This window comes from Stegostoma tigrinum, chromosome 1, assembly GCF_030684315.1.
Source record: "Stegostoma tigrinum isolate sSteTig4 chromosome 1, sSteTig4.hap1, whole genome shotgun sequence".
Lineage (NCBI taxonomy): Eukaryota > Metazoa > Chordata > Chondrichthyes > Orectolobiformes > Stegostomatidae > Stegostoma > Stegostoma tigrinum.
Genome location: NC_081354.1, coordinates 18198150 through 18210460, shown reverse-complemented (window position 1 = coordinate 18210460; position 12311 = coordinate 18198150). Strand labels below are relative to the sequence as shown.

The following is a 12311-nucleotide window of genomic DNA, read 5'->3' as shown; positions in this document are numbered from 1 at the left end:
TACCTGCAGTCCGAGGTGTGTTTGCTGAAATATTTTGTTTTTGACTGCTCAATGCCAAATATTTGTAAGAACGCAACATCTGAGTGAATGCAGTAACTTAACTGACAGGAGAACATGGTCCTGCTGATATAAACTAATGCATGGCTTGTAATAATTAAAATATTTTAAAGTGGTTAAATAATATTGATGCTACTAGTCTGCTTCATAATAACTGACATTTGTGTTTATTCTCAAGCTGGAGGCTGAGGCAGTTTACCGAGCAATCACTATTGCCAGTCGGATCAACTGTCCCCTGTATGTCACCAAGGTGATGAGCAAAAGTGCAGCGGATGTGATTGCTCAAGCCAGGAGAAAAGGTAAAAGATGCTCATCACCCAAATCCTGGCTCAGAGAAACCTGTGTTCACCATTACTGTAATAGCCGAGCTATTGTGCTGCAGCAGTAACATCAGATAACCCCCAGAATTCTTAACGTTTTCAAAAATGAACTGTGTGTCTCTTACATTTCTGGAAACAGCATCCACTCTCCTACCCAATCCTGTGGTTAGGTTTCAGATTGAGGCTAATGCTTCTGTGAATACTGGAATCGCTGAGAATATTCAAATCCACTCAGCAAGAATGGAAGTAAGTAGACTTAGTAGAGACATTGGGTCTGTTTTGATGTTGAGACTATCAACAGATGTGATTTGCTCATCGTGGCTGGGATTGTACAGGTTAGGTGGATTAGCACTGAGAAATGCAAGGCTAGAGGGTAGGAAGTTGGGTCTGAGTGGGATGACGTTTAGAAGTTTTGGTGTGGACTTGATGGGCCATATGGCCTGCTTCTGCACTGTAGGGTTTCTGCTATTAAGCATAGGTTTCAACTCTAGCAGTTGGATGGATTGTCAGTTCTGCTCACATTCGTTTACGTTGATTGTGGCAAATTTGCAGCTGGATAGTTTAGAGGTCGTCTTTACCAAGTAGCAAGCCTGTGCATAAAAATTCTCTCACTTTGGATTCTGTACAGAGAGTGCCTGGCATCTGATTGCAATAAGGTGCCAAGAAACCTCGAATCATTACCAGGAAGATAAGATTGTGAAACACTGCAAGGGTGTCTTGGGCTGAGGACTGAGAGTTGTGGTGATGAATACATGAACAATTCTAGACAGATTTTCTTTCCACTGCAAATTACCAAGTTGCAGAGAATGAATTCTGCTCTTTGATGCATCATCCATATTGTCATTCAATTCGTATGTGACCAGACAGTGATTGTTATCAAACTTGATGGCAACATTGAGCGTTCACCACTGAACCTGGTTTGGTTCCCTTCTGGAACCCAATAGCTCAAGCCTTGGATGATGAATAGGAATGGTAACATTGGTTAATTATGACTCTACTGGGCCCTGGAGTATTCAGGCCAATTCCAGCTTTAGCATCATTATGGTTCAGTGCTCCATCAATCAGTGGCACTAATCAGCTTGTTTTCCTTCTGCTTGCCAATATGTTGCATGTGCGTGTTGTCTTTCTGTCCGAGAAATGGGAGGTTATTATTTTTAAAGTACAAAACTTAAGAAATAATTCAGGGAACAAAAATATTAGACTTTATGTAAGTATGTATTACCAATATTGTTAAACATTCAAAGATGCGATAATTAATTTTTAAGGCAAAGTATTTTGAGCATTTTAATTTTTGAAGAATAAAACCTGAAAAATGGCATTTGACAGAAATTAGTTTTGGAGGAGCCCCAATGCCGGATTCTGTATATTCCTTTATTAACAGGAGCTGTAGTTTTTGGAGAGCCAATCACTGCAAGCCTTGGGACAGATGGAACACATTACTGGAGCAAAAACTGGGCCAAGGCTGCGGCTTTTGTGGCGTCACCACCACTGAGTCCTGACCCCAGTACACCTGACCATCTGAACTCACTACTCGCCTGGTATGAGAGTTACATCAGTTTAACCCTTGTACATGACAAACCCAAGGCACTTAGTCTTAGAGAACAATTTCTTTTCGATTTCTCACTTGTAATGTTTGCAGTGAAAACACTGAATTTAGATGGATTTTTCAGTTTGTTAAGGGCTAGTAATTTTGCCTGCACCTGTTGGTTTAAATGGTAAAATGTTCTCAAGGAAGCTGATCCTTTATGAGGAGAAATCGTTACAATGATTCCAATTTTTCTGTTACCTCTTTCTGGCTGAAGATGTTGACTCTTCATGGGCAATGGCTTCATGAGGATTGGTAACCTTCTGCTACCTTGTTCAGGTGGTGATTCTGTCAGGATTCATAACTAAACTCAATCCCATTCTTCTTGGGATCCACGCATGAATACTTTTAAGTGGGTGTTTCCAGGCAGTAGTATAGAGTGGAAACTCTGGATGATTTTTGCCATCCTAACGATTTTCCCATGATTCTAGAACTACTGTAAAGCAGATCTACCATGATTCACGCTGAGCATAGTTAATTTAGCCTTGGGAGTCTCTTGATTTGTTTAGCTCCATAGCACGGACTGTTAAAAACGTATTTAATGAATTGTGCAATTCTTCAGGAAACTTACCGTGAAAATTCTTCTCTAATTTTGGAAAAGTTGTGAAGAAGTTAGAGCTCTATGGTTACATGAAGTTACTGTCAAGGCTGACGAATGATGAGATTAATATTGTAGTGACTGTAATAAGATCAGCCAGGTGAACCTCTTAGAATATGAGTTCCCTGATTGGGGCTGCTAATCTGTTTTATCAGGGAGCCCCTGCTGACAGATACAAACAGGAATGTCAGACATCCTGTTCAATCTGAGAGCTGGCTCTGAGGGAGCTGGACCAGTTTCAAGTACTCTACACGTGTAAATAAAGGGTGACTTGGTGATGGGATACCAGCCTCTCTGGAGTTACTTCAAATATCAAATAAACTACTTAAAGTGATAAATGCCAGTTTAAGTAATTACTTAAGATATAACTTAGAATATTAAAGCCACATTGCTGTAGATGTACATGGTAATTTCTTCTTCTTTTGTTGGCATTGTTAGCATTTATAATACATCCCTTATTGCCTTTGTACTGAGTGATTTGCTGGATCACTTCAGAGGGCATTTAAGAGTCAGCCTCATTGCTGTGGGTCACATGTGGCCCAGACTAGGCAAGGATAACAGATTTCCTCCCTCAAAGGACATGAGTGAACTTGCTTTCTTTTAGCAAGAATGCTTGTTTCACAGTAACTATTACTGAATCTGGATCAAGAATCAAGTTTGCATTACGTGTTGTAATAGGATTTGAAAACATGCCCCCAAAAAATTACCCCTGCTGTCTGGATTACTAATCCAATGCCACTATGTCACTGTCTCACCCAGTCACCTCTGTATGTAACGGTACAGTATGTTCATCATTATAAAGGCCCCTGGTGTATATTTGAATACACTTCACTTGGTATATTCCTGCAAAATGTCACCTAGAATTCTAGACTGGCTTTTAATGGCTCTTTAGATTGATTAATGTAGAGGAAAAAATATTGATTTATTTTAATGTATGAACTTGGTATAGGAGAGGCAATATTTGCACCCTGCTACTTTAGGAACAACTAACTTGATATGATTTTACTCCCTCTAGTGGAGACCTGCAGGTCACGGGAAGTGGTCACAGTACATTTACCACTGCTCAGAAAGCCATTGGCAAAGATAACTTCTGCTTAATCCCTGAAGGCACCAATGGTATTGAAGAGAGAATGAGTGTTATCTGGGAGAAAGCTGTGGTAAGTTAATGACTTCAGTATGAAGTTCAGAAGCCAGTGAGGTACACATGGACCGAAGTAGGTTGTCTTCATGTTCTGGCTAGTAAAGTCCTGTGAGTTGTACAAGGACTCCCTCCACCAGATTGCTATTGAGACATTGAAGGTGTTCTCCAAAATTGGGGTTTAAATCCCCAGAAAGAAAGATTTGGACTGGAGTGATGCAGACACATATTTAACACGTTTAAACTCAAACAATGGTGTAATGACTTTATGAATTCCTTAATTCCATTTGTGACAAGTTTCCTACCTCTGTTTCTCTACCACATACCATCTCCTTCAGGGAGAAGGGGAAAATCGATAAACAAGTATCACTCTATTGTAGCACCAGCAGAACAGGTCCATGGCTTTACCTTGCAGCTATACAATGGTTAGTGTGGTGCAATGACAGATGAAATGACCAAGCTTGCAGGAATGATATAAATGCTTGTCACAAATATGCAACTGAAAGTGAGTGGAAAGCCTACAATGTTGTTCTCCGCCTATTTTGTACTCCATTATACCCACAAGTTGACAGATGAACATAACTGGGATTAATTGTACACAAGGATTTCCAAAGTCATGAGTAATGCCACCTTGAGAACATAGTCCATTGAGTTGAATATCTTCCGTATTGTGTTTAGCCAGTTACAGTCAAAGGACCTAATCCATGCTTCATTGAGTTCTACAGGCAAAAGGCTCAGTTATTGGTTCGGTTTATTTTAGTTTTACTTCATATAATTATTGCCTTACTGAATTAATTTATTTTGGTTAGCAGGCTGTATGTTCGTTCTAGCTTTGAAAAAAGCGGGTTGTGTGTGGATGGTTGGTACGTGTTGAGAATGCATGTACATTGAGCCTTGAATTATTATTGTTGAAAGGCCACAGGTAAAATGGATGAGAACCAATTTGTCGCTGTTACAAGCACCAATGCTGCCAAAATCTTTAACCTGTATCCAAGGAAAGGAAGGATAGCTGTGGGATCCGATGCTGACCTTGTCATCTGGGACCCAGACACAGTCAAAACAATCTCTGCCAAGACACATCGCTCGGTAAGGAAAGCATTTAATCTGCTGGCCTTGAAAGGATGTGAAAGGGAATTCACCAAGAATCTAAAATGATTTTTAATGTAGATGTTTCTCTTGTTGCTTCAGGCATAGTTGATTTTAAAGGTTTGACAAACAAAAGTATCACATAGAAGTTCTTGTTCACAGGCAGCAATGGTGGCAGCAGGATTTAGTACAGCTGAATTCTGCCAAATACGCTGCTAAGAAGTGTGCAGAACAAGTATTTAAGTCGAATTAATACTTTTACAAAGTAATGTGTCAGTTGGCATGTCATGATACAGAAATTTATTATGTAATTGGGTCAGCCACTTAACTTAAGATGAGATAAAAACACCTGACAGGAATGTTTTACACGACAGCAAGTAGCTTCTGAACAAGCATTCTAAGCAATACAAGTTGAATATCATTCATCCTGATGTTTTACTTCCATGTAGGCTGTGGAATATAATATCTTTGAGGGAATGGAATGTCGTGGTGCTCCAATAGTGGTCATCAGTCAGGGGAATATTGTCCTGGAAGATGGGAATCTGTACGTTAGTCAAGGAACAGGTCGATTTATCCCTCGTAAGCCATACCCTGAATATATATATCAGCGTATCAAGATTCGGAACAAGGTGAGTACATAACTTCGTGTACAGAATAGCAGGGAGGGTGTATTTATTTGGGTTGACGGATATTCATCTCAGTGCCTACAACTTGCTATTTAGCCTAAAGTGAGTGATGTAAATTATATTCCACAAATTCTTCCAGTTTTTTAATTCATCTTTCGGTAAACTGAATTTAACTTGTCAAATCAAGAAATTTAGGTACCTGGAGTTAGGATGCAGATAAGCCAACTACTAATTAAATAGGGGAACAGGCTCAAGAGGTTGAATAGCTGCTCTCTGTTTGAAAGTTCTTTCAATAAATTTGGTTTCGGTCAACATCACTGATCCCTATTGAGAATGTTAGCAATTATCAGAAAGTCATTTATCACATGTGTTTAAATCTCTGAAATGCACTACCAGATTACACAACCCTTCACTAAACTCAGAGCTATTTTTACTGAGGATAGCATGGTTGAATCTAATTCAGTATTAAAGCAGGTCTGCTTTACGGGTGCGCACGATGGCTCAGTGGTTAGCACTGCAGCCTCACTGCGCCAGGGACCTGGGTTTGATTCCAGCCTCCGGAAACTGTCTGTGTGGAGTTTGCACATTCTCCCCGTGTCTGCATGGGTTTCCCCCGGGTGCTCTGGTTTCCTCCCACAGTCCAAAATATGTGCAGGCTAGGTGGATTGGCCATGCTAAATTGCCTGTAGTGTTCAGGGGTGAGTGGGTTATGGGGAATGGGTCTGGGTGGGATGCTGCAACGGGTGGTGTGGACTTGTTGGGCCGAAGGGCCTGTTTCCACACTGTAGGGAATCTAATCTGCCAATGTGGTATACTGTATCCATTGTACCCGGTGTGGCCTCCTCTACATTGGGGAAACCAAGCGGAAGTTTGGGGACCGCTTTGCAGAACACCTCCGCTCAGTTCGCAATAAACAACTGCACCTCCCAGTCGCGAACCATTTCAACGCCCCCTCCCATTCTTTAGATGACATGTCCATCATGGGCCTTCTGCAGTGCCACAATGATGCCACCCGAAGGTTGCAGGAACAGCAACTCATATTCCGCTTGGGAACCCTGCAGCCCAATGGTATCAATGTGGACTTCACCAGCTTCAAAATCTCCCCTTCCTCCACCGCATCCCAAAACCAGCCCAGTTCGTCCCCTCCCCCCACTGCACCACACAACCAGCCCAGCTCTTCCCCCTCCACCCACTGCATCCCAAAACCAGCCCAGCCTGTCTCTGCCTCACTAACCTGTTCTTCCTCTCACCCATCCCTTACTCCCACCCCAAGCCGCACCTCCATTTCCTACCTACAAACCTCATCCCACCTCCTTGACCTGTCTGTCTTCCCTGGACTGACCTATCCCCTCCCTACCTCCCCACCTATACTCTACTCTCCACCTATCTTCCTTTCTCTCCATCTTCGGTCCGCCTCCCCCTCTCTCCCTATTTATTCCAGAACCCTCACCCCATCCTCCTCTCTGATGAGGGGCACTTGAATGTAAACTAGGAAATGAAGATCAGTATATTTGAAATGTGAAGTGATAGATTTTTGGGAGGAATGAGGAGAAACAATGTACATTAACTGGTATAATTTTAATGTACATGCAAAAACCTTGTAACCCTTAAATATTTCTGACAATGTTTTATCCACTTTACAAGATCTGCCAAGTTCACATGCCACCATTAATCATCCACTTAAACATGTAGTTAATTTTATCTTGCACTTTTACAGCAAATTGTTTTTAAATTATGAGATAAATTATAATTGTAGACTACTTTATTGATACTTATATGCAGTAGGAATTTATTGATGAAATTCCTGCAACCAATTAATATTGTATTATTTATTTCATTTTTGTTTCTCCCATTCTTCCAAGCTACAATACTTCACATTTCTAAGTTACCTCAGAATGTCTCTGTACATATTTTGAAAATGTTCATTGTGTAATTGATTGGTATGTGCTAGAAATGCTAGAATGTGCTAGAAAGATTTACTAGGATGTTACCTGGACTAGAAGGTTTGAGTTATAAGGAGAGGCTGCATTGCCTGAGACATTTTTCCCTGGAGTGTAGGAGACTCTAGGATGACCTTATACAGCTCTATAAAATCACGAGAGGCATAGATAAGATAGATAGCCAACAGCTTTTCCCCATGGTAGGGGAGTCCAAAACTAAAGGATGAAGGTTTAAGGTGAGAGGGGAGAGACGCAAAAGGATCCAGAGGGGCAGTATTTTCATGCAGAGGGTAGTGAGTTTCTGGAAAGGGCTGCCAGAGTTAGTGGAGGAGGTTTGTAACATTCTGTCACTTTAGAAACATTTGGACATGTACATGGGATGGGATAGATATGGAGGGATGTGGACCAAATGCAGGCAAATGGGACTATATTAGTTTGAAAACTGAGTGGCATGGACAAGTTGGGCTGAAGGGCCTGTTTCCATGCTGTAAACCTCAATGACTCTAAATAAACAAGGATGAGATTATTACTGGTAAACAAAAAGACTGGATGTTGTAGGATATACTCCTAATCTTCCTAATACCCTTGTCTGGTTCATTCCTCTTCCAAGTCAACGGAACTGCACGCAGTGGCTCGAGGGATGTATGACGGTCCTGTGTATGAATTCCCAGTCACACCTAAATATGTCACTCCAGCTCCTTCAACCAAAACATCTCCAACAAAACCACAGCATGTACCAGTTCGAAACCTGCATCAATCTGGCTTCAGCCTTTCAGGTGAGATATTCAAGTTGAACCAAAAGAAACAAAATAAAATTTGTACTGGATGTGAGTTTGCTCGCTGAGCTGGAAGGTTCGTTTTCAGACATTTCGTCACCAGTCTAGGTAACATTGTCAGTGAGCCTCCGGTGAAGCGCTTGTGTTATGTCCCGCTTTCTATTTATCTGTTTAGGTCACCAACCCAAGGAAACCTAAACAGATAAATAGAAAGCGGGACATAACACCAGCACTTCACCGGAGGCTCACTGATGACGTTACCTAGAATGGTCATGAAACGTCTGAAAACGAACCTTCCAGCTCAGCGAGCATACTCACATCCAGAACCTCAACCTGATCTACAAATCTTCCCAAAACTCGGTAAAATCTGTACATTTGTTCAAGGAAATAATCATATAGTGGCCACGAGCTTGGGGAGTGGAGAGGAGGAATAAATGCTGGTGTCCACCTCTGAAACAGGGCTTGATAGAGATATTACACTATTATTACCTACCTGTTCACTCATCTGGAGAAGGGAATGGGAGAAATTAGTTCCTTTCATGTGATTCATAACTAAATGTTTGATCTTAACTAATTAGTTGTAAGACAGTAATGCTCACATTTTCTGTGCCAGCTGTATTCTTCTGTATCGATCCAATCTTATATGATAATGTACAAACATAGGGAAAGGTCTGGAGTATATTGGTGATGTGAGGGGAAAATCACATGCAAGTAAAATTTATTGGGACAGGTGCAATTAACTGGGAGTTTCACAATGGAATGATAAATATTATGAAAACTTTAGAAGTGACAGATCGACCATTCTGCTACTGCCAAGTTTGCAAGAGAACAAAGTGAGCGATATTGAATTTGCAAAGTGTGGAGCTGAATGAACACAGCAGGCCAAGCAGCATCTTAGAGCACAAAAGCTGACGTTTTGGGCCTAGACCCTTCATCAGAAAAGGGGGATGGGGAGACGGTTCTGAAATAAATAGGGAGAGAAGGGGAGGCGGATCCCTATTTATTTCAGAACACTCTCCCCATCCCCCTTTTCTGACGAAGGGTCTAGGCCCGAAACGTCAGCTTTTGTGCTCTAAGCTGCTGCTTGGCCTGCTGTGTTCATTCAGCTCCACACTTTGTTATTTCGGATTCTCCAGCATCTGCAGTTCCCATTATCTCTGATATTGAATTATCAGCCTCTTTTGCTTTCTGCCTGACTTTCCTATTTCATTGTAGCCAGGGAAAAGATTGACAGTGTTCAAAACAATTTTTAAAATTTACTATTGTCCAAATTGGCATTACTGTCGAGAGGATATTTTTTACCCCAATATATAAACTTTCCCAATGGATTCCAGAGATGGTTTCTATTCTTTATGTGAGACTCGCTTTATTTCCAGTCACTTCCACAAACAAGGAGTTTCCACTGGTCTGTCATTACCTTACAGTCCTAAGGTACACCAGCAGAGTAGGAGCAAGCTCTACCAAAGTTGCTGCTTTCAGTACCTTTAAAATATTTTAAGAACATGCAGCATTTGTAAATAACTGATTCCTGTGCTGTGTGTACGTTAGGTGCCCAGTTTGATGACAACGTTCCACGTCGTTCTGGACATCGTATTGTCAATCCTCCTGGAGGACGTTCCAACATCACAAGCTTAGGTTGACTGGGATGAGACAACTGAGCTGCTGGTCGCTTGTACAAGCAGCTTATTTACTTACAAGGTTATCAATGTTATGAATACCAGCCTTCTGTGGTATTTCGGAAAAGAAACAAAGTGTGCGTGTGTCTGTTTGTCTTCTAGGATGAAGTGAATCATGTAATGTATTTTTGCTTGGAATTGACTGTCACACAGTTGTGTTGCATACCACTGTCATTTAGCATGGTTTCGCCACTAGCACCGTCCACTATGACACTGGTTTAGACATGTTCCTTGTAACTTAATAAGGGTTCTTTGCACATTTTAGCTATTATAGAAGTTAGTGCATGATGCTAAGAGATGCAATTTCTGTTTTTGTGTATTGAAAAATAAACTCTTTAGGACGAATTGCCAAGAACTAAAGTGATTTAGCCAGAATTGTTAGCTAAACTGATGTGAATTTATGGCACAACATCCTCTTGTTTTGATCATCAGCAAAAAGATAATCAGAAGTAGGAAGGCTGACATGTTTATGTAGGTGTACAAGGTATGGTTATCTCAGTGGATTCAGTTAGATTCAGTCTCACTACAGCACAGCCATTGCATTTAAATTCTTAAGGGTTGGTTATACCTCAGCATTAAGAGATATTAATGCAACAAAAAAATCTAGGTATGAAATCTTTTTCAAGTTTATGTAATGATTTTGGCTTGCAGCCATGAAATGTATTTCACTTCTTTCCATTTGCTGTCGCTTTAAATTTTCTTACATCGTTTTTTTCTTTTCTGTAAGCTTGAGAAAACTTTCACAGTGGTTTTAGCTTGCTGGAAGCTTGTGAAAACTTTCAGAAAGATGACTGAAAAGTGGGTGTTTTATCAAAAATAGTGCACTGTTTTATTTGAAGTGATGCAAGTTACTGCAAGCAAAGTTCCAACATGGAATCACAGTGACTGATTAAAAACAGCAAGGATTTGGGCCACCTTAATCTTAAGCTGCAGTCACTTTTTTTTAAAAAAAACTTTTTGATAACAGTTCTTTCTTTGTATTCATGTACATTTGTACTATTTAAAACTGAATACTCTGATGTTGTGACTCTACATTTGAACCCTAAATCTGTGAAATAAATGATTCATAAAACTTCCACCATTTTTTCTGTGCATTTATTTTATCTATAACTTCTTGAAAATAGAATGTTACATAATAAAATCAATGTCACAATAACTTTACTTCCACCCTCATTGTGAATGGTTTCCTGTAGCTCTTTGGAAGCAGTGAATCACTGATGAAGCCAGTAAGCTGCTCTTGAGTGATGTCCTTTCCTGTGATGCTGTGACATTTAGATGTCTTACAACAAATTTCTCTTGTGGTGAAAGACACCAGAATTCAAGCCTTCTCATTTCAGCAATCAGATTACCAATCAAAAGTACTGATTATTCTGGATGTGAGTTTGCTCACTGAGCTGGAAGGTTAGTTTTCAGACATTTCGTCACCATTCTAGGTAACATCATCAGTGAGCCTCCGATGAAGCGCTGGTGTTATGTCCCGCTTTCTATTTATCTGTTTAGGTTTTCTTGGGTTGGTGATGTCATTTCCTGCATTGGTGATGTCATTTCCGGTTCTTTTTCTCAGAGGATGGTAGATTGGCTCCAAATCAACGTGTTTGTTGATGGAGTTCTGGTTGGAATGCCATGCTTCTAGGAATTCTCGTGTGTGTCTCTGTTTGGCTTGACCTAGGATGGATGTGTTGTCCCAATCAAAGTGGTGTCCTTCCTCATCTGTATGTAAGGATACGAGTGATAGTGGGTCATGTCGTTTTGTGGCTCGTTGATGTTCATGTTTCCTTGTGGCTAGCTTTCTGCCTGTTTGTCCAATGTAGTGTTTGTCACAGTTCTTGCAAGGTATTTTGTAGATGACGTTCGTTTTGCTTGTCTGTATAGGGTCTTTTAAGTTCATTAGCTGCTGTTTTATGTGTTGGTGGGTTTGTGGGCTACCCTGATGCCAAGAGGTCCGAGTAGTCTGGCAGTCATTTCGGAAATGTCTTTGATGTAGGGGAGGGTGGTTATGGTTTCTGGGCCCGTTTTGTCTGTTTGTTTGGGTTTGTTGCTGAGAAATCGGTGGACTGTGTTCATTGGGTACCCGTTCTTTTTGAATACGCTGTATAGGTGATTTTCTTCTGTTCTTCGTAGTTCCTCTGTGCTGCAGTGTGTGGTGGCTTGTTGGAATAATGTTCTAATGCAGCTTCGTTTGTGGGTGTTGGGATGGTTGCTCCTGTAGTTCAGTATTTGGTCCGTATGTGTTGTTTTCCTGTAGACGCTGGTTTGAAGTTCCCCATTGGCTGTTCGCTCTACTGTGACATCTAGGAATGGCAGTTTGTTGTTGTTTTCCTCCTCTTTTGTGAATGTTATGCCAGTAAAGGGTATTATTGAAGGTCTTGAAGGTTTCCTCTAATTTGTCTTGTTTAGTGATGACAAAGGTGTCATCCACATAGCGGACCCAAAGTTTGGGTTGGATGATTGGCAGAGCTGTTTGTTCGAGTCTCTGCATTATTGCTAGTAATGCTACTACAAACTCGCT

General features: G+C 40.8%; 1 protein-coding gene across 2 annotated transcripts in view; it reads left to right on the top strand.

Annotated features, from left to right (window-relative positions):
- The window catches only part of LOC125462274 (dihydropyrimidinase-related protein 1-like), a 45678-nt gene extending 34800 nt beyond the window's left edge, over positions 1-10878 (top strand). For both annotated transcript variants that reach the window (XM_048552159.2, XM_048552247.2), the window contains exons 8-14: positions 236-356; positions 1759-1915; positions 3576-3717; positions 4614-4784; positions 5234-5413; positions 7961-8126; positions 9675-10878. In XM_048552159.2, coding sequence (XP_048408116.1) covers positions 236-356; positions 1759-1915; positions 3576-3717; positions 4614-4784; positions 5234-5413; positions 7961-8126; positions 9675-9766 — 1029 coding nt within the window. In that variant the 3' untranslated portion in view covers positions 9767-10878. The remainder of the gene's footprint in view (positions 1-235; positions 357-1758; positions 1916-3575; positions 3718-4613; positions 4785-5233; positions 5414-7960; positions 8127-9674) is intronic.
- Positions 10879-12311: the final 1433 nt, after the last annotated feature.